Source organism: Lottia gigantea (genome assembly GCF_000327385.1).
Source record: "Lottia gigantea unplaced genomic scaffold LOTGIsca_7, whole genome shotgun sequence".
Taxonomy (NCBI): Eukaryota; Metazoa; Mollusca; class Gastropoda; family Lottiidae; genus Lottia; species Lottia gigantea.
In genome coordinates, this window is record NW_008710370.1 from 3,634,786 (window position 1) to 3,654,488 (window position 19,703).

The 19,703-nt window shown below is 33.4% G+C and overlaps 1 protein-coding gene across 1 annotated transcript; it reads left to right on the top strand.

The window, feature by feature from the left end:
• Positions 1–5,197: 5,197 nt before the first annotated feature.
• LOTGIDRAFT_155128 (hypothetical protein) lies at positions 5,198–19,281 on the top strand (the record flags this gene model as incomplete). Its single annotated transcript, XM_009065629.1, has 22 exons — positions 5,198–5,205; positions 6,479–6,521; positions 7,361–7,463; positions 8,339–8,386; positions 8,547–8,611; positions 8,892–8,994; positions 9,281–9,361; positions 10,237–10,314; positions 10,965–11,029; positions 11,675–11,777; positions 12,051–12,128; positions 12,553–12,639; positions 13,505–13,579; positions 14,001–14,048; positions 14,185–14,268; positions 14,720–14,785; positions 15,220–15,588; positions 16,235–16,354; positions 16,686–17,135; positions 17,511–17,636; positions 18,243–18,256; positions 19,081–19,281. 22 exons carry the CDS (start codon positions 5,198–5,200, stop codon positions 19,279–19,281), a joined length of 2,415 nt encoding a protein of 804 aa, XP_009063877.1.
• Positions 19,282–19,703: the final 422 nt, after the last annotated feature.

Here is a 19,703-nt window from a genome sequence, read left to right on the forward strand (position 1 = left end):
ATAAGTATATTTTTGAATTCTGGCAACGAAGCCAACGTAGATCCACCGATGAAGGCCTGGAACTCAGGTTGAGCATAGTCGGCAATAACCTTCACTGTACAGTCAGTTAACTTAGCCAGTGCTCTCTGAAGTTTCTCTTTCAAATCTAAGGTAAAGAATTTAAAATAACAGACCAGTTCTTGTGATGTTGACAGCAGAAGAGAGTGTCCCACACGAAGAAATATCCATCCCAAACCCTGATCTCAAGGTGCTTGGATGTAGAAGTTTTGGGAGATTACGAATTGATATATTGCCGAAATCTTTCTGTACGTCTAAAACAAGTACGTTGGAAATACGCTTTCAGGCTGTCAAAATTGTAAATTAAAAAAAAAAGGTACTGGCGAGAGCTAACGTATGGGTTTTGAAAATGTTTCTATTATTAAATTGTCATCAGTCGGGTTGATTGAAAATAAGGCAAAAATATTTAAAGCATAAACGAATTTAATAAATATAATCAACATGCTTATACCAATAAAAAATAAGTACTGAACAGAATAAAATGAAAATTAACTACCTGAATCATAAGGACCTCCAGCTAAAACAATAGTTTTATATAGTAAACTCTTCTTAGAACTCTTCTCCACAACATCATGGATATGGTGATGAATTCCTTTTGACTCTAGATAATTAAAAATATACGTCTTATTTATTAAACAACAGTGTTCGTATTTAGTTTTCAGAGAATAATATTATTATTTCACTACCCAAAATTTGAAACATAATCTGGGTTATTTGATAAAAGTTTAGAGAGAATCGAAAAAAATTCGTCATGGTAGTACAAGTTTGTCCTTATGTCGATACAAATATGGACAATGATACAAATATGCTTTAAAAAAAATTTTCAGCAAAAATTTGAATGGCATTCGGGTCATTCTGGAATAGAAGTGCACATAATTCAAATGTAAAATTTCAATGATAAACCGTTTCATCTTTATTACGATTAAAATTAATTGGTAAAATTCTATATAACAACAAAGGTAAACAGACAGTTTTGTGCTATAAGGAATAATTATATTGTTTACAAACCTTTAAGCGATTTCAGTAAATTCTGGTTACCCATATTATTGAGAATCATAACATCACTCTTTACGACATAACCTTAAAAAATAAATTCTATAGTTAAAATATCATCTCAATTTGGACGCTTTTACAGTTTAACATAATGCTTAGTTAAATACTTTGAATGGTTTGTACATCTTTTGGAAACCTTGGTCATTTAAATTAGTACCATGGAGTCTTCTACGCTCAAGCTAAATTTTAAAAAAATCATAGTATTGATTTCATATGATTCCGTTCTATACGGCATAGTCCAGTGTGAGTTTTAAATCAAATCCTTACCATCAACAACTGGAGCTATAATCGTTTGAGTTTCTGAAGATCGAATAACTAATCCCTCTTGGTGTCCAGTAGCATATAGAGACAGAACGGACTGATTGGCCACATAAAGAGACCCCACGTCAAAGTCCTCAAACAGCATCTAGAAAGTAAACATCAATGTTGTTACTTGGCATTTACTCAATGAATATTTATTCACAAGATATTGCAATAGGATCGCAAATACAATTAACTTTCCAACTGGATCTATTTACTTTCAGCAGTAGCTAAAAAAAATCATTTCTATATGTTCCTAATCCATATGTAGTTAGTGTTTTTATAACCAATTTCATAAATCCATATTTATAATCATATAAAATTACCTGTTTTAACTGTTCTGTGTCCTCTTCGGGGGTATCTAATGAGTTGCTAAGTAAAACCGATTTGCCTTTAATATTTACTTTGAGAACGGAAAAAAATATCTTCTTGAAAGCAGCAATACCTGTTTCATTTTCTTCCTGAAAAATTAACATATTCCCTTTACTTACAATTCATGGTGATATCGGACGTGATTTTAATACAGGGTTCTAAAAAACTCCTGTTTATATAATTATCCACTTTATTAATGCCAAGAAGGTTTTGTCATTGCTTACAATATAACAACGCTTGAGCATGTCGTGGGTGTTTGCATGCATTTCTTTGTTTCGATTGGTCAAAATTACCAAACTGGGCAATAAAATGCATATAATTATATAATTTGATATGATTTCTGATACGTTGATATGATAAAATTTGGTTGTTTGTGGGTTTACATCTACGTTTGAAGATTCGACGAATATTTCCTAAGTTACAGCCCTTGATACACTGAAAATATGTTTAATATGGGCATATCGTGCTTGGCAACCGATTGTCTCTATTAGCAAACAGTAAACATCGAACTTTTGGCTTATTGTGTTTGCAGTACATTATGGACAACGTCTCTGTTTTTGATAAGCCAACATGACGTTCTTGTCTCCCTTTAACTAGTTAAGAATGATCAAGTATACACTATCCTAACTAACCAAATTAACCTTACTAGATATATAGAGTTAGAACGATATCGATTTCAAATCTAAGACTGAACAAACTTATCTTAATGTTAGATAAGTACAGAACAAACCTTTAAAACTTTTTTGGGAACTTTCTCACCAGGAAGCCCAACAAGATAGCTTGTAGGTAAAATATCAATAACAACTGCCATTCTGAAGTTTGGGTTTAATTGATCTGAAATTATTTTATGAAATAATCGTACATTCTGCTTCAGTTTATGTTAAAAGATTAAAATCGGGAAATTAAAACAGGTCATATATCGCAGCCTGCATGGCGATTAAACTGTCAAAATATAGTACCAACTAATGCTTCAGACTTATCCGAACTTATATAAAGCTAAACAATGTCAGAATGTCTGAACATGCTGAAGACTATGCAGCATAAAGTCACGAATAGACGAGGTACGGTGTCCGAAGCAATGTGCGTTGCGGAATTATCGATAAAGAAGAATATAGTAGAAAAAGCGAGCCGTGTCCGCACCGTGCTCGAACCCGTACACCACGTACTCATTTCTTCAATTATCTTCTGTATCAATTATCCCGCACCGTACACCTCACCTCGTCTATTCGCGGCGTAATGGTCTATATATTTAGAAATGACAGAAAGTCAAATTGAAATTTGAAATTGATTTTTCTTTTATGATATGGTGCAACAGATTCGCCCGTATACTTATATATAAATGATACACCTCCGTCTCAACGAACATTAAGATAAAACATTTAAAATTCAAGTAGCGAAACACCAAACTTGGCCTACACCGACTAGATATTATCTACCAACAGTCGCTCAATTTACTTCGATATAGAGTTCGCAGCGTTATTAAAATCAGTTACATGAAATTAACTAGTATATCATTAAATAAATGTTAAAATACATAGCAACTTACTTGTATAGGAAACTTTAAAAGTTACTTCTCTCGAGTCTATCGATACTTGTCTTGTAATACCTGTCTAGCTAGACAGGCCAGTATTTATACCTAAATACACATTCCTATCTTGTGAGATATCAGCTATCTGGGGGTTGACGTCAGCAACAAGACATGATATTGCCTTATATGGCTTGATGATTGATAACAGACATGGCCAAATAAGGCAATAGACTGGTTAATGTGTGAATCAATTTCTATTTTTAGGATATTACTCACTGTCTAGTGTAAACTAGATAGCTATATATCTACCGTATGATAAACAAGACAAGGTATATGAAAAGAAATCGAGTGTAGACTGGTTTATTGAGTCTATTTTAAGATATATTGTCATGCTATATTGAACTGAATGTATATACTAGCCAGCCTAGCTTGTCGACGATTGTGACTAGTTACATGTACTGGGCGATGTTTTAATGATATATTCTTATATAGAACTATCAAAACTATGATTTTTTTACGTTACATTTGATCCTAAAAACATAAAAGCTACTGGCGAGTTCAACAATCCAGCATCTATATAATTTAATTAGTACAAATATCAACAAACACCCACTCTCGCTCTTGAACTGGATATTGGGAAAATATTTTGTTTTCAACCGTAAGCGTCCCTTTCAGCTTTTCCTTTCATTTTTTTTAGATAGAAAGGGAAGCCTCCTCCCTTGGAAAATGTGGTTATAAGGAAGCCATGGGATACATACCTAACACGATTTTTGGTAGTTACAGCAGAATAATATTTAAATTTTATGGTCAGATATACGCCATTGACTGCATTCCAATTGCAAAAACGCACAAGGGAATTTTTTAAATCATCAGAGCTGGGAGAAAATGGGAGGCATTGGACGATAATTGAACAAGATGATCTACGACTGAAATCGATGTCATTTCAACATGACTGAATTATTTTGGGGAATAGCTTTAGAAGAACTCACTGGGGTTAAGAAGCACTGCTGTATTTGATCAAGCTATGACCCCTAAGTTTGAATTTTGATATGGGTCACTGTGACTTAGTTTGTTCTGCCGGGTCACATATTAAATATAATGACGCCATTATCTAAGATTTCAGCCGTGTATAAACGTAGCTGCAGAAGAACCAGAAGTAAGATTATCACTTTGAGCTTTATGATAAAAGACCTATACTTTGCATCATTTTGCAATGATGCTTATCTTTGAAAACTTAATTAGGATGTGTCTATTTCATGATCAAAGCACTATTACTAATACATGTATGTACAAGGGAAAGAACTCGATATAGCAATAATCCACAAAGAACTCATCTCTAATTCAATTGCTTTAACATGTTCAGTCATGAAATTCAACCTTCTATAAAATTTTGGGAAAATATCGTTGGACAGCTTCAGATATATATAAGCCCGACCAAAACCTTTTTTTGTCAAAAATTCAAAAGTATTACACTTGAAAGTAGACCATTACGAGTTGTCAACATCCGCTTAACATTGACAGCTCACAGATTGACTATTTTTAGAAATATCCTCCCGCAGTTATTATTATTGTCCAAAATAATTTGCGAGATAATCCAATTTCGGACATCAAATTCCAAATCTACATCAAACATTAGTTGTAATTGGGAATGAAGTTAAACTAATGTAAAATGGGTGTAAGAAGGGAAATTTCTTGAAATAGCACGGACTACATTCGTTATAATCAATACTGTCACGTATTATTACGTACTTATGCAGAAAATTATTTGTATTCACTAGAGCAGTGTTAAAGTTGGTATTGAAATAAACAAACCACTGGATATGTATAATATTTAGGTAACATTTGGTTTCATGAAATCTGTTGTGAGCATAAAACCATAAGAGCATAATGCAAAGGTAAGGTAAATTTCAGAATTATAGGTTAACAACGTTTAGACATTTTTTTATTTTAATTAATACTTAATAATACTTATATTGATTTATTAACAAGTGTCCTCGATGTTTTTTCAATAAAATACGCAGTATCAGTTTTGTATACATAGGTTTTCGTGCCTAGTCGGGTGCTTATAAACGTTATAAAACGAATTTATCGGGTGACTCACGAACACTTTTCAATTCGAGACTATTCATAAAGTATCAAATCTATGATCATAATATTTAGATCTTATATTTATCAGGATATAAGACATCAAAAAACAGCTTTATAGGTTAAATGACTTTTAAATACCCGTCTTTTTGAAAATTCCTTGTCAAAAATATAATGCCGAAAGGGATCTTTGCAATTTCACTTCTTTAATTGAACAAATTGGACGCAGATTTCAGGAAAAACTGCCATTAAAGACCCTCTCCGTGGCAAATTATCCCCTATCCAGGTTTGTCAAGTGGTATGTCAACCCATTTCTCTTTTATTTTTCCCCTCCAGTTCCTCAAGCTTCAACAAAAATTTTACCTGCTAGAGAAACACATAGTTTACCATTGGATTGGATTGAAACCATTCATGTTGTGAATTAGATAACCAGAATTTCAAAATTGAGAAGACAATGCGAATTCTATATGTGAAAGTACAGTTAAAACTTTAAGTATTATATTTTTTGACAAGGAATTTTGAAATGACCACTATTCCACAGTGATTCAATCTATGGAATTGTAATTTGGTGTAAAAATGTCGAAAATATGTATAATTATGAGGTAGAAATATCATGGTCTTAGCTTTGATTCTTTTATGAATAATCCTAGAATATAAAGTGTTTATCGTTTTTTCTTGGTCAACCGATATAAGTAGCCAGTTTCATTTTCGATATTAATGAGAGATTCATAACGTGAAAACCACATTTCCTGGAAATTGATTCTCTTGAATTGAAGATGAAGATGAATTGTGTTTGTTTTGAAAACATGAAATGTGTTGTAGTGTGTATACATACATAACGAAATTTAAAAACTTCCTTCCTTTATATTCACATTACACTCAATTTTAAATCGAAACAGGACTATTTTCTTCTCTAGCTTTGTATTAAGACCAACAAAAGAGTAAATTTACAAATAAACGTATTAAATACCGAATATACCTCAGTTTTTTTTTCAAGACATATTTAAAAAATGTATAGAATGCAATGTTATATGTTTTGTTGTTATTGTAGCAATCAATGCGATAATTGATGGATATTACTAGGAATTTAGACGAATTGAGCCCGCAGCATGCTGCATTGAAAGATGTAAGTTATAAACCAGTCATAAATATTTGAAAAATAATTGACTAGTAAATAAAAAATGATTGAAATAATATAATGTATTAAAGGGATAGTGTGCAAAATTTACATTAAGAAAAACGTCGTAATTCATACCTGAAAATAGTTCTTGAAGATGGGTACCCTTATTTTCATTAATGAAAATTAAAATGCTAATACTTATATGAATGGAAGGTAGAGGTGTTCTAATGACATGGAAAAATACCAGTTTGTCTCACATGTCCATAATTAATTCATAATTAGCTAATTTAGAAGAGAATACCAGCAGAATTCCAATGAGTGACCGATCAAGAAAGGTCAAAAAGTCCTATGTTTTTGTTTATGCAGACTGTCTGTAAATACATGGATATTTAAAATTCGTAATTATATGCAATAAGAACATAACGATATTATTACGAATACATGATAATTCATTATCAACACCAATTAATCAAATAGTTTGCTTAATTCGACTCTAAAAAATTATGAAAACCCATCTTTAAGTATGATTTTTACATCTATGTATCTACTTGATCAAACTGAATTTGTTTTAAAAGGGGTGATTAAAAAACGGAGTGTACTTATTGTTAAGTAAGCAGTTTATGCTAGTTTTGGTGTTGGGCCTCAAAACTGATATTCTAGCAGAAATCTTTAGATATTTCTCTATATTAAGCTTTATTGCTTAAATCCAAATTTCTCTACATTTTGGTGTATAAATGCCATAAATTTGAGCAAAAAACAGAATGCCCTTTAATTAGGTACTCAAACAAAAGGGCCACATTTAATAATCAAACCATTACTACTTCTACCATTGACAATCTTTGTAGCTGAGTGTTGAAGATCTGAGACAATTACCTGATGAACTTTATGAGAAATATGGAGGATACAGAATTAAAGATAAATGTAAACTGAAGCAAAAATGTTACCAAGGTAATCCTCATCAATTTGAACAAATCTTATATATTATAAGCCATTTTTTTTAACTTCTAATTCAATTAATCGTTGATATTGTCACATAGGACTTTGCAGTTCAATCACAAAACATACAATAGTACCAAGTTACTTGATGAGGTCAAATTTTACCGATTTGTGATTTGAAATATTACCTTCACAAAATAAATGATGAGAATGAATTTATATTGTTAAAACAGTAGACATATTAGTATTACGTAATTTTCTTATCGAAAATTTTTATTTTTGACAATTTAAGATGAAATTTCTCAGGTGAAATTGTATTTATGTTATATAAACGTACAAATCAATGCAACGTCATTATAAGGAGTATACTTATGAATCCATTACGTGAATACCAATTGAATATCGACATTGTATCTACGTAATTTCGACTGAAGAAAATATATTTGCCTACTTATGCAGTGGGCAGACGAGCGTATATAATTGGCCGATCGAGACGAATTTTAAAATTGCTTACAAGTGTGCCCACTCATGTCGACGACAATTCTTTACGTCTGTACGAATCGCCGGCATAAAAAATGTTCGGCCAGTTATTTACGCTGGTGATGTAATTCGCTCAGGTGCCCGTGTCCGGCTTCGAGCGATCGATATTTCTTAGACCAATCGGACTTTGTGTTGATAGCAGTTGAACTTCAGAATGCCTGTATATGCATCATTGTTACACGTTACATTGATTGCCACGTTATCGACGGCAGAATTCAGCCGAACGATATTCGCCACGCGTGCCCCTTCCTGATCGGGCGTAAAAATTCGCTGGCGATCTTAATTCGACGGGAAAAAATACGCTTAAGGTATTAAAATAGCTTAAGGTTTTTTTTTCTTTTCATAAGGGATTGGTATATCAAAACCAGACATTAATGATAAAAGAACGTATAGAGGTAAATAAAGAAATATTATTTAATTTCTTCCTGATCTGCACGGCTTACAAATCGATGATATCTGTACAAAGAAAAACAAATTTATTTGTAGCGTAACATCTATTTATATCATATATAGTAATATTACAGTCAGTGTATTTTACTCTGTGTTTTATTTCAGACATAAAAAGGATTTTTGGAGAATTAGATACAGTCAAGTTGACAGATGAATTAACGGCCGAGGGTGTAAGTTTGGTTTATGTTAGATAAAAAGGCAAATGCTTAATAATATAAGATCAAAAATATTTTATTGTCGCGGTTGGATGATGTTATGATATCAAAAATTTATGATCCTTTGTATGTGGTTTATTATCAATTTAAACCAGTCTATGTATCGTATGCATGTGCACTAAGATTAAAATACGTCCCTCAATTTATCATACGTGCAAGAATTTTGCTTTAGAAAAATAAATGACTACAATGCATTTATCAGTACCCATTCCTCACCCGATTGTGTATCTTACAGTTAGGCTTCGAGGATGTGATCTATTTATCTGACAATGATTTGAAAACGATTGGAATTGAAAGTGCTAGTGAGAGGTGTCGAATCATTATAGAATGTAAAAGATGTAAGTGAAAACTACTATTTTCAGATCTAACAAACATTTCGTCTTTATAGTTTCTTTACTAGCAGATAGAGTTCGATTTCAGCACATTTCAGGGTTTAATCCCAATTTCTCTTACCATTAGATAAATCATATTGGTATTATTCGTTGAAATGACGATAGTCTAATCTTTCATTTGGAACTTGAAAGCAGTAAGGCAACTTCTCACTGCAATTGAACATTATTTGAACTTGAAAAATAAAGTATTTACAAGATGGCGAGTATTCAACTATTGCAATTTATATTTTAGTAATGCGAAAAATGCAATATGAATATGATCTAATAGACCATGAGGGGATTTTTGATAGGATGAAAAATGGCAATACCAGAGGTAAGTAACTTGAAATTTTCCAATTTTTTAATCTTCGCACAAACTGGGCGAATGGTTTGGACGAGTCGATCGCCAGCGAACTACGCCTAGTGTGTCCAGTGCCACGAAATTCGCCCGATCATCGGCCGAAGCCATTCGCCAACATCAAGCGTGTTTGATATTATTCGCCTGAATATGCATCGCCATTAAATCGTGCCGCAAGTGTGTCCACTCGGCCGAAGTCTATCGCGAACTTTCTTGTAACTGAAACAATCACAGAGGCCTGAAGCGTCACATGACAAATAAAATGGCTACTTCCAGTGAATTGGAGTGAATAAAAGAAAGAAGAATTAACTATATTATAGGAGTCAAAGCCCAACTTATACGATATGCAACAGCCACTTTTCGTTTCTTTCTGGACTCCACCATATTTTTATCAAGTGACTAAGCGTTGTGCGCATGCTTAATTTAATTTGCAGGCGAGTTACCATCTCAGTCATTCGTTCAGTGCGTCCACTGTGTGCGGTTAGTTCGGTCAAAGTACCGGCGAATAAAATTCGCCCAGCCTGTCCTTAGCTTTTATAGCAGTGTCAAGTTTTTATTGTAGCATCTAACTAGGGTCTAAGAAAAAAAGCTCATTAGCCTACTGTTTTTTTTCCAACTGTCGATGCTTTTCTTTCATGATCTACTTACTAATATGTACAAGGGAAGCAACTCGATCAGAGTTTTTCTTGGTTTTTATTAAGTTTTCGACAATGTTATAATTTACATGTTAGTGTTGCAAAAAAATTTTTTAAATTCGCAGATAATGACGTAAATACCGATAAAATACGTTTAGAAAATACGAAACAAAATGTAAATATAGGTCTGTTTAATGTTATGTAAGTGTATTTTAGTGCTCAAAGAAAATGACCAATTTGTGGAACATGAAAGAGATTCTGATAGAATGTCACAAGAGAATGGCGAAGCTAGTAGTAAGTATATATTCATCAGTGGCGGAGCCAAAGCAAGTGCAATGGGGCAGCCCCCCCCCCCCCCCTCGCAGTGTCGTGCGCATGCTTAATTTAATTTGCAGACGAGTTACCAAATCAGTCATTCGTCCAGTGCGTCCACTATGTCGGCCGAATGAATTCGGCAGCGATTAGTTTGGTCAAAGTACCGGCGAATAAAATTCGCCCAGTCTGTCCTTAGCTTTTAGAGCAGTGTCAAATTTTTACTGTAGCATCTATTAAGGGTCTAAGAAAAAAAGCTCATTAGCTTACTGTTTTTTTATTTCCAACAGTCGATGCTTTTCTTTCATGATCTACTTACTAATATGTACAAGGGAAGCAACTCGATCAGAGTTTTTCTTGGTTTTTATTCAGTTTGCGACAATATTTTTGTATTTCAATTTTACTTTCACATCACACCACATTGAGTTCGTATCAGTTAAAAATAGATTCATTAAAAAATTTTCTTTCATCCTATATATGTGGGTTTTCTTCATCTATATACTTATGATCAAAACATTAATTCATCGTTTTATGTCAATCTGCCATATCTGCGCTACTAACAAATGGATGATATCTGTACAAGACATGTAACAAAAAATCTGTCTAAACATAAATTCTGTGGTTTGTTTCAGAGTTCAAAAAAATTTTTGGGGATTTATATACGGAAGAAGTGGCAGATAACTTCAGGGCTGAAGGTGTAAGTTTTCATGTTAATGGTTAATAAATGATCAAGGCCCTGCCACACCGTGGCGATTTTGCTTGCACAAGCCAATTTCTTTAGAATGTTGACATACGCAGTGGTTTTTATTTTATTTTTGGCGTAAGAATTGCACGTATACATAACGCAATATTTACCAACATATAGAACGTTTTTATAACTTATAAAAAGTGGATACAAACTATTGTGATACACCCTGTCCCCTAAAAGTCATGACCGGCTTATGTAAACGTTTGGCGAATTTATTGGCGTTCGTTTATGAATAAGTTTTGTATCAGCTATCATATACGACGAGATCACATCTCAACCACGGAATATAAGTTGTTTTGAACCTATGTTGAACTCATCTTCAATGCATTTTGACTTACAGAGATGTATGAGACGTGTTTAAGACGTTTTAGTGAAGCTGTTTCGTACTTACAGACATCGTACCATGGCATATGGGAAATGACAGATCATATCGGGTGTAGAGCAGGAGCCATCAGTACTCGTCTATTCCTTTATGTTCTATATTTAACTTAGTTTCCCAAATTTACCGTACCATGTTAGCATTTAGCTTTCCATTTAATACCTAATATATGGCCCATACAAACCCTTGTTACTGATTGTGTTATTTTCTTACAGATAGGATTCGAGGATGTGATCTATTTATCTGACAATGATTTGAAAACGCTTGGAGTTAAAAGTGCAAGTGGGAGGAGTCGAATCATTAGAGAGTGTAAAAGATGTAAGTGAATGCTACAATTTTTTAGTCTGAAAACCTGTTGATTATTCTCGATTTCAGCTATACATATTTTTGTGGGTTATATTTTATGTTGGTGTATCTAAATTTCGGTTTATAATAATGTTCAGCTTTCATAGTCTTAATATGGTCGACTGTTATAATTTACATGTTAGTGTTGCAAAAAAATAAAGTCTTAAATTCCGATAAAATACGTTTAGAAAATAAGAAACAAAATATAAATATAGGTCTCTTTAATGTTATGTAAGTGTATTTTAGTGCTCAAAGAAAATGACCAATTTGTGGAACATGAAAGAGATTCTGATAGAATGTCACAAGAGAATGGCGAAGCTAGTAGTAAGTATTTATTCTTCAGTGGCGGAGCCAAAGCAGGTGCAGAGGGGCAGCCTCCCCCCCTCGCAGCCCCGAAAGCAATTTTTTCCGGCAGAAATCTCTAAGTAGGTTAGAAATTCGGACGATGTCAGATATTTCGCCCCTCTTCGGACGTAAACCTGGCTCCGCCACTGATATTCATCTAGGTAAAATAAATGTAAACAGTATAGAGTAAGCGTAGTCACTCCAGGAAATTTTCGCCGGCGGTAGTATTTTGTAAAAAAGATTCCGGCTTTGGTACAGTCCTGAGGGAATTCTCTAAAAGTTATAGAAGTAAATGATCTGAAGACTAAAATGAATTATACACTGTCCGGTATCCTGACATTTCAACCATAGAACACTACATGACGAACCCATAACATGACAGGTTGTATCATTAATGTTTCAGTTGTAGATCAAGGTCTCCAAATGAATGTCGATTTAAGTGCCTATGCCAAGTTTGAAAAGGGAGATAGAGGCAACGTTATAAAATGCAGTAAGTTATGTTGATAATGTGTAACTGTACAAAATCTACTGTTAAATTTATTTTGTTTTTACCAGGATTCATAATTCCTTCAGACCAGAGTCGAACCTCCCATTCCAAAGTTTTGTAGCCGCCACTGTTGGACTGTTGTATCTGTCTGAAAGCTTGCCAATGTATAATTATTCACATAAAGGCCACATCACAAGAAAAAATGTTACCAACTTTTGATGAAAATCACTAATTCGATGCTCTATACTATACATAGACTCAGAAATGTTCCCTCAATGTCCTAAATGTCCTTGTCTTCAAGGATTATTGTCCGAATTATTGTCTGGAAAATCCTGGCATTGGATATATTGTGGTGGGGAAATAAGACGATGGATTGCTATAATGCTATAATGATTTTTTTTTACATTGTATGATGTTATGATTTAACAAAATCTGTTGTGGTATTTTCTTTAATCATAGACGGTGCTTCAAATACAGGACACACTCCTAGCTGCTCTTCTGGTATGTCAGACTTTTTGATAGTTTTAATCTTATGTGGTTAGTGATATCTCATTTATAGTCACAGATAGATGGATGCTACCTAGAAATGAAGAATATATGTAATTTTAATGTTACGCGTTCGATTGGGGCATGAACTGATAAAGAAAAATAGGGAGGTCTTGCTAGAATAATACCTTGCCTTTTTCCTAATTCAAAAAGGTTTAAAGTGTACACATTTACATTATGTAACGTTAGTACTATTAATTAGCTCCCTCAAATAACGACTTACATAATCCATAGCTACTTTTCGTATCACATATCATGTCCGTTTACACTTAAATAGATTGTGTATCATATATGTATGGACAAAGGGTAATTTTCTTTTCAGGCGAAAAGATTTCGGTTAAAATGAAAGAGAACGCAACTTATAAACAAGTTCGCGAAAACAATAGAATTGAAAGAAGTAAGTACATGAAAATAAAACTGTTTGTAATAATATACCCAAATTATTTTTACGCCACGTTAGTTATCAGAATACAATGTTTTTATGAAGTTTTATACATTGGTAATGTCTTTAAACTATTATCACTGCATGATCTGGATCTGCAGTGTTTCCAATCTCTCAAGGTAAAAATATTATAATTATGTATATTTATATATCATTATTATAGTTCTTCCCTATATAACAAAAGGTTTGAAGCCGATTTTGATGCGGGTGTCAATAAGTCTGTTAAATCATTCTCACATTAAAAGTGACCGTCCATGGCAAAACCAGCGTAGTCCTAAACAGAGGAATCCCGTTAATTAAATCGGATTCAACCATTTTCAGATTTCCAGTTCATAATGCTAGAACTATCTATCTATTTTTTTTGGTCTTATTTCAGATCAGAATTACGAAGCAGATCACATTGGAAATACCCGTGGATATGAAGGTAGGCCCTTTTACCTGTGCTTTTATTTGATGTACTTTTTGGACTATAACGCGTAGTATATTTCCGAAGTTTAATGGCACATAAAGGTATTAATGTATTGACATATTTGTATAACTTATGTATCATTTACTTTCAGCATCATCTGAAGACAATGTAAAAGTTGAGATCGGTGCTAATTCCCAGTTTGAAATGAGTGACTCCAATAATATCTTCAAATCAAGTTAGTCTTTTAACTAGCTAATTATTGCAAGAAAAACTAGACACTTTCACCATGTCATCCCCTGAGATGCATCACTGATAGGTGTTGACGTGATGAAAGTGTCTAGTTTTTCGGACGGGACAAAATAAAAAAAAAGGTTGCACAAATCGGGTTGCGAAATACGAAAGTATGATCTTGACCTATTTCGGGTGTAATGCCCGAACTCCTAGTTCTAATATTTTCTAATACTTTGAACTATCCTACATATGATTTAATCTTCCGTCATTTGTCCATAACAAATAATGTTTTTGAAACAATATCATTGGCTTTTTGCTGAGGCAGCTTCTGTATGTTCGCAGTTGGTTGGATATTTAAGCCTTTACATAGAACGTGGTTGTAAACTTGACCTCAAAATATACTGTATATGGATTTTCAGTTTTAAAAGACATTAACATTCTCTTTTTTATTTCAGGTCATAAAAGAAATATTGATATCAAAGTGGGCGACAATGTTGTTTTAAATGGGGATCTGGGAAAAGGTAAAAACGATGCTGCTAGAAAAAGCTTTTGAGTGTCTTTGTTATGAATGCCATAAGTTTGGGAAAGTTCTACGTTCATGTTTGAAACTTGGGGTCGACCCTTATATGGAATGTGACACCATTTAAAGGGATTCTAAATAGGATTTCTAAGCTTTTGTGCTTATCGGGGACACTGGTAGCATCAAATTGCACCATTCTGCTTTTCAATCAGACGTCTGTGTTTCCTGCAATTCCACTAAAACTAAGTGTTTTATGACGTCACAAATTTGCTTGTATCATGTAAGACCTGACGTCATAAAACACTTAGTTTTAGTAGAATTAAAAGAACCACAAACGTCTGATTGAATATTGTAATGGTACAAAATGTTTCCCGCACCAGAATTTGTATCTTGCTTATTCACACCTCTAGCCATTTTTCTTTTATTGCTTTAAAGTTGATCACATCACCAATAGAGCACCACCGCCATTAAAATTTCATTCAAACCATGGAAGAAACATTAACCTATCCCCTGATCAGATGACAGCCACACGAAATGGTCATAAAGATGAAAGTATAGATGTTTTTAGCTCAAGACCATTATCATGTGAAGAGGCAATAGAGGTGGTGGTGCAAATAGAATCAAGGATGTCTGATAGCTTATCATTTGGTTTAACTACATGTAACCCAGCAAATCTCATTATAAATGAACTACCAGATGATAGCAGATTTTTAACGGAAAGAGAAGAGTATTGGGTAATAAAAGAAAACTTTTGCAAAAAGTTGACGAAAGGAGATATATTACGGTTGTACCTCCGTAATGAAGGTAATGTGTACTCATACGCTCCCAAAAATAATTTATCTTCTGTACAAATGTGTTCATATACTATTCAAATGTTCTCATAAAGAATTCACCTTCTGTCTAAATACCCTCAACAAGAAGCCTTTTTTTTTATCCAAATGTTCTCTGTTCTACCACACTTTTTATCCAAATGTTCTTATTTAAAGTCATTCAAGTCTAAATTAGATATAAAAAAAGCCTAAACATTTAATTTTATTTTGGGACGAAGTGGCAAACGATCTTTCAGCTCTGAGCGTCTGCAAATAGATATTCGATATCTAGTTGCAGCCAAATCTATATTTCCCCCTTTGTTGCTTGGATGATCCAGGTAAAACAATATTGTCCAAATTGCTGACAGAAACACATTCTTACACTTTCACGTAATCAAAATATCTTCACAAAGGAATAATGAATACGTTATGTTAATTTCCTCACTATCGGTCTGTTATCTCATGTGGTATATCAACTAGTAGTCATGGCTGGCGACTGAAGATTCAATTGACTTTTCCTAATGGTCTCTTAGGATTCTAAATTGCTCTCAAAGAAGATATTGATGATGTCATAAAATCTACAAACAATAAGTACAAATAAATAAATAAATTTATGTTACCTTTTCTCTTTCATTTATCAGGTGATGTTTTTTATTCAATAAATAACGAGACAGAAATATTTTTAATGGCAGTTGATGTTTCCTGCCCAGTTTGGGCTCACTTTAGATTAAATGGATCAGTACAAGAAATTAAAGTCTTAGGTGGGAACTATCTCCTTTATATTTGAATCCCTCAAAGAATTTGTCACTTGCTTACCAGTTCATATACTAAATTTCAAAGAACGTCTCCGTTGGATTGTCATGCATGGCAATTCAAACACATGTTGAGATGCACATATTTCTTCAGTTTTAGTTACTTCACTAGGCATAGAATAAACAAACCAAATACCTTCAATTCGAAACGCAGATCGAAACCCGAAATCCAAAGGATTCGCGAAATAATGAGAAGCAACTAATTTATATAGTAAATTTGGATTTAAATAAAAACATACATGCCGTGTTAGTCAATGATCAGACCACGTCTTTATTGCAGGAAATACGACCTTTCATAATAAAGAAACCGAATGTCAACCATCTGCTGTCAACTCCACACCAAGCGCATCTCGGCCAATATCAACACCTCGTCCAGACCAATTAGAATTAAAACCTATCAAATTTCATAAAAAATGCGGAGGAAATATTTCACTTAACCATCTTTGGACATCAGCAGAGCGATGCCGAAGTAATCCTCAAGATACCTATGTTTTTACATCTCGAAATATATATCCTGGAGAGCAAATAGATCTGCAGATAAACACTGGCCGTGAATGTGATGGTTTAAAACTTGGTTTGACAGTATGTAACCCTGAAGACTTGAATATTAAAGAACTGCCTAATGATAGTAGATTTTTAACAGACAGAGAAGAATACTGGCTTATCGATAAACTTCTCTATAAAACATCCCAGACACATCTTAAAGCACGTGTACGTTATACAAATGAAGGTAAACGTAAACCTCAACTCCCTTTCACTGCCCAATTTTGCAAGGCATATAAAAGGCTTTATATCAAAACAATTTTAATCATAGTTCACAGATTTCTAAAATAATCCATTTACTTCTATGAATACACTTGATCTACCTGAATTTATTTGAAAAAACATCATATTGCATCTTAAGATTTGGTAGTTGAGAAACATCCAATTTTTTTTATTAAGCAATTGTTGACATACAGTTTTGTGATAACGTGGCAGAAGTTTAACACTGAATACAGTTCAGTCATGATACTTCAATGAGCTTCAGTTGATTTAAGCATTTTAATATTTTCTGTTATAACCGTTTTTAGTTTCTAACCGGTTATTTGTATTTTTATTTTCCCAGGTTATGTGCTATATTCAATAAACAACCAAGAAGAGAAGCTGTTGTTTTGTGTTGATACCAGTGTTGATTTATGGGCATACTTCATTCTAAGACATAATCAGAGTATAGAAATTATCAGCAAAGACAGTGAGTAAAGTTCTCAACCCATATACATAAGACTGAGACATAATATGCTGACTACTCTTTACATAGTCTTTGGGGTTCCGGCACTAGAACGGTGCCTTACAAGTTCTTTTTGAATTTTTATTTCAGAGATTTTGACACTCCAAAAATTTATTCATTGTATGTTTTCTGTATGTTCAAGTGACATATTAAACTACTTTCGGCACGGGGTTCAGTAGGGTAATATAAACCGTGAGATGTAAAAGGGTTTCTTGGTAACATGTTCCAAGAGAAAGTCCTGCTATCTTAATGAACAGGGAAAAATAATAACATTGAGGCATCGCTAACGAACGCAATAAGAACGCAATAAAACATTGAGGCATGTAAGCTCAAAATCTTAAAGAGATATGATAAAATTTTGAAAAAGACTTGTAATTATGAGATCTACACCATTATAAAATAATAAAATTGGAAAATACTAGATATTTGAATAAAGTCCTGATGTTGGTTGATGAAAAAAAAATATGATATTATGCTCTGGTATGATATCAGATGAATATTGGAAAGGAAATCCCATGTAAAATTCTTGTTGCAGATGAAAAATAATGTAATGATTCTGTACATTTTCAGGTCCTTCAAATAAGGTATGTACTTGGAACTCTTGCAGGCTGAATTTTATTTTGGAGACTGGTGAGATGGGCTTAAAAACGCCACACTGCATTGCCCTAGCTTCTTAATTTAAATTATGTTCAACTGCCTGAAAACGAGGCTGATAAACGACTTTAAGTAGTCAATTAAATGTTAATTATTGTTCAAACCATTTCTTGTTCTGGAAATAGGCAAGTATTTTAGCGTCAAATGGTAAATGTGGTTGAAAATTTTACCATTTAGGCCATACCAAAAATATTTTCTGTCCTTGCTTGAAAAAAAAGGTACGAGCGAACGATTTTTTTTATATTCTATTATTTGATAAGTCATAGAAATGGATGGTGCGATATAATTTTATATATTATTATATTATTATAAATACTGATTATTCTGATATAGTGCATTGCAATTTACATCATTTTAGGGATTGTAAAGATGTTTTCTAAATTATGTATGTGTATCGCGGACACTGAAAGCATCAATTTTGCACCATTCCAATCTTCAAGGAGTGGTTCTTAAAATTCCACTTCAACATAGCGTTTGATTTAGAATGGCAATTGTGTAGTTTGATATTATCAGATAAAATTTTATAAAAACATCTTTACAATCCCTTTCAGTATTCCCGTTACTCTGCGAGCGATTATATCCTGATTAGTTGAAGATTTACATTCTTTTGGTCAATCACCAGCCGATATCGCATAATATGTAGTTTTAGTCTTTACGTACTATAATATCTGCTTTTTGCATCTTAGATAACATTTAAACCACATATTATCCTATATAATCCATGGCTGAATAATATAACAATTTTCTTTTACAGGAGAACCGGTTAAGAGAGACTCGACCGAGTAGATCATCAACTGACAACAACAGTTCGAATATTGTCAAAAACATTTTTAAATCAGCCATCTCAACTGCTGCAGGTATCGGAGCTACCGTAGTAGCGATCCCGTTTGCAGGTGCAGGAGCACCCTTAGTAGGTATAGCGGCAGGTGTGGCAGTGAACTCTACATTGAAGTAGATGCAAGAATTTCAACTTGAAAATAAATATTCACTATATTTAGCCCGACTTGTGTTCTCATAACTATGCTCATCTTTACCATGTCAAGCTATTACAAACTTCGTCTTATACCTTGACTGTAATAGCCCCTTTCTTGTATCATGGAAGTTGTAAATGCAGCGAGTTGGTTGTATTGTACGTTTGATTTTGTTTTCACTCATCTTTTTTTTCGTGTGAGGCCAAAGGAATCTTTCTCAGTATAAGATTTGAATTAGGATGCTTCATAGAAATGCATGTTCAATTATGATTATCGTCTTCCACACGACTCTTTTGACATGAACCATCTTTCTAGTTAAAAACGTTACAAGTGTACATACACTTTGCGATTTGGTCTCATATTTTCCAATTCAAATGGCAATTGCACGTATCATTCGATTACTCGA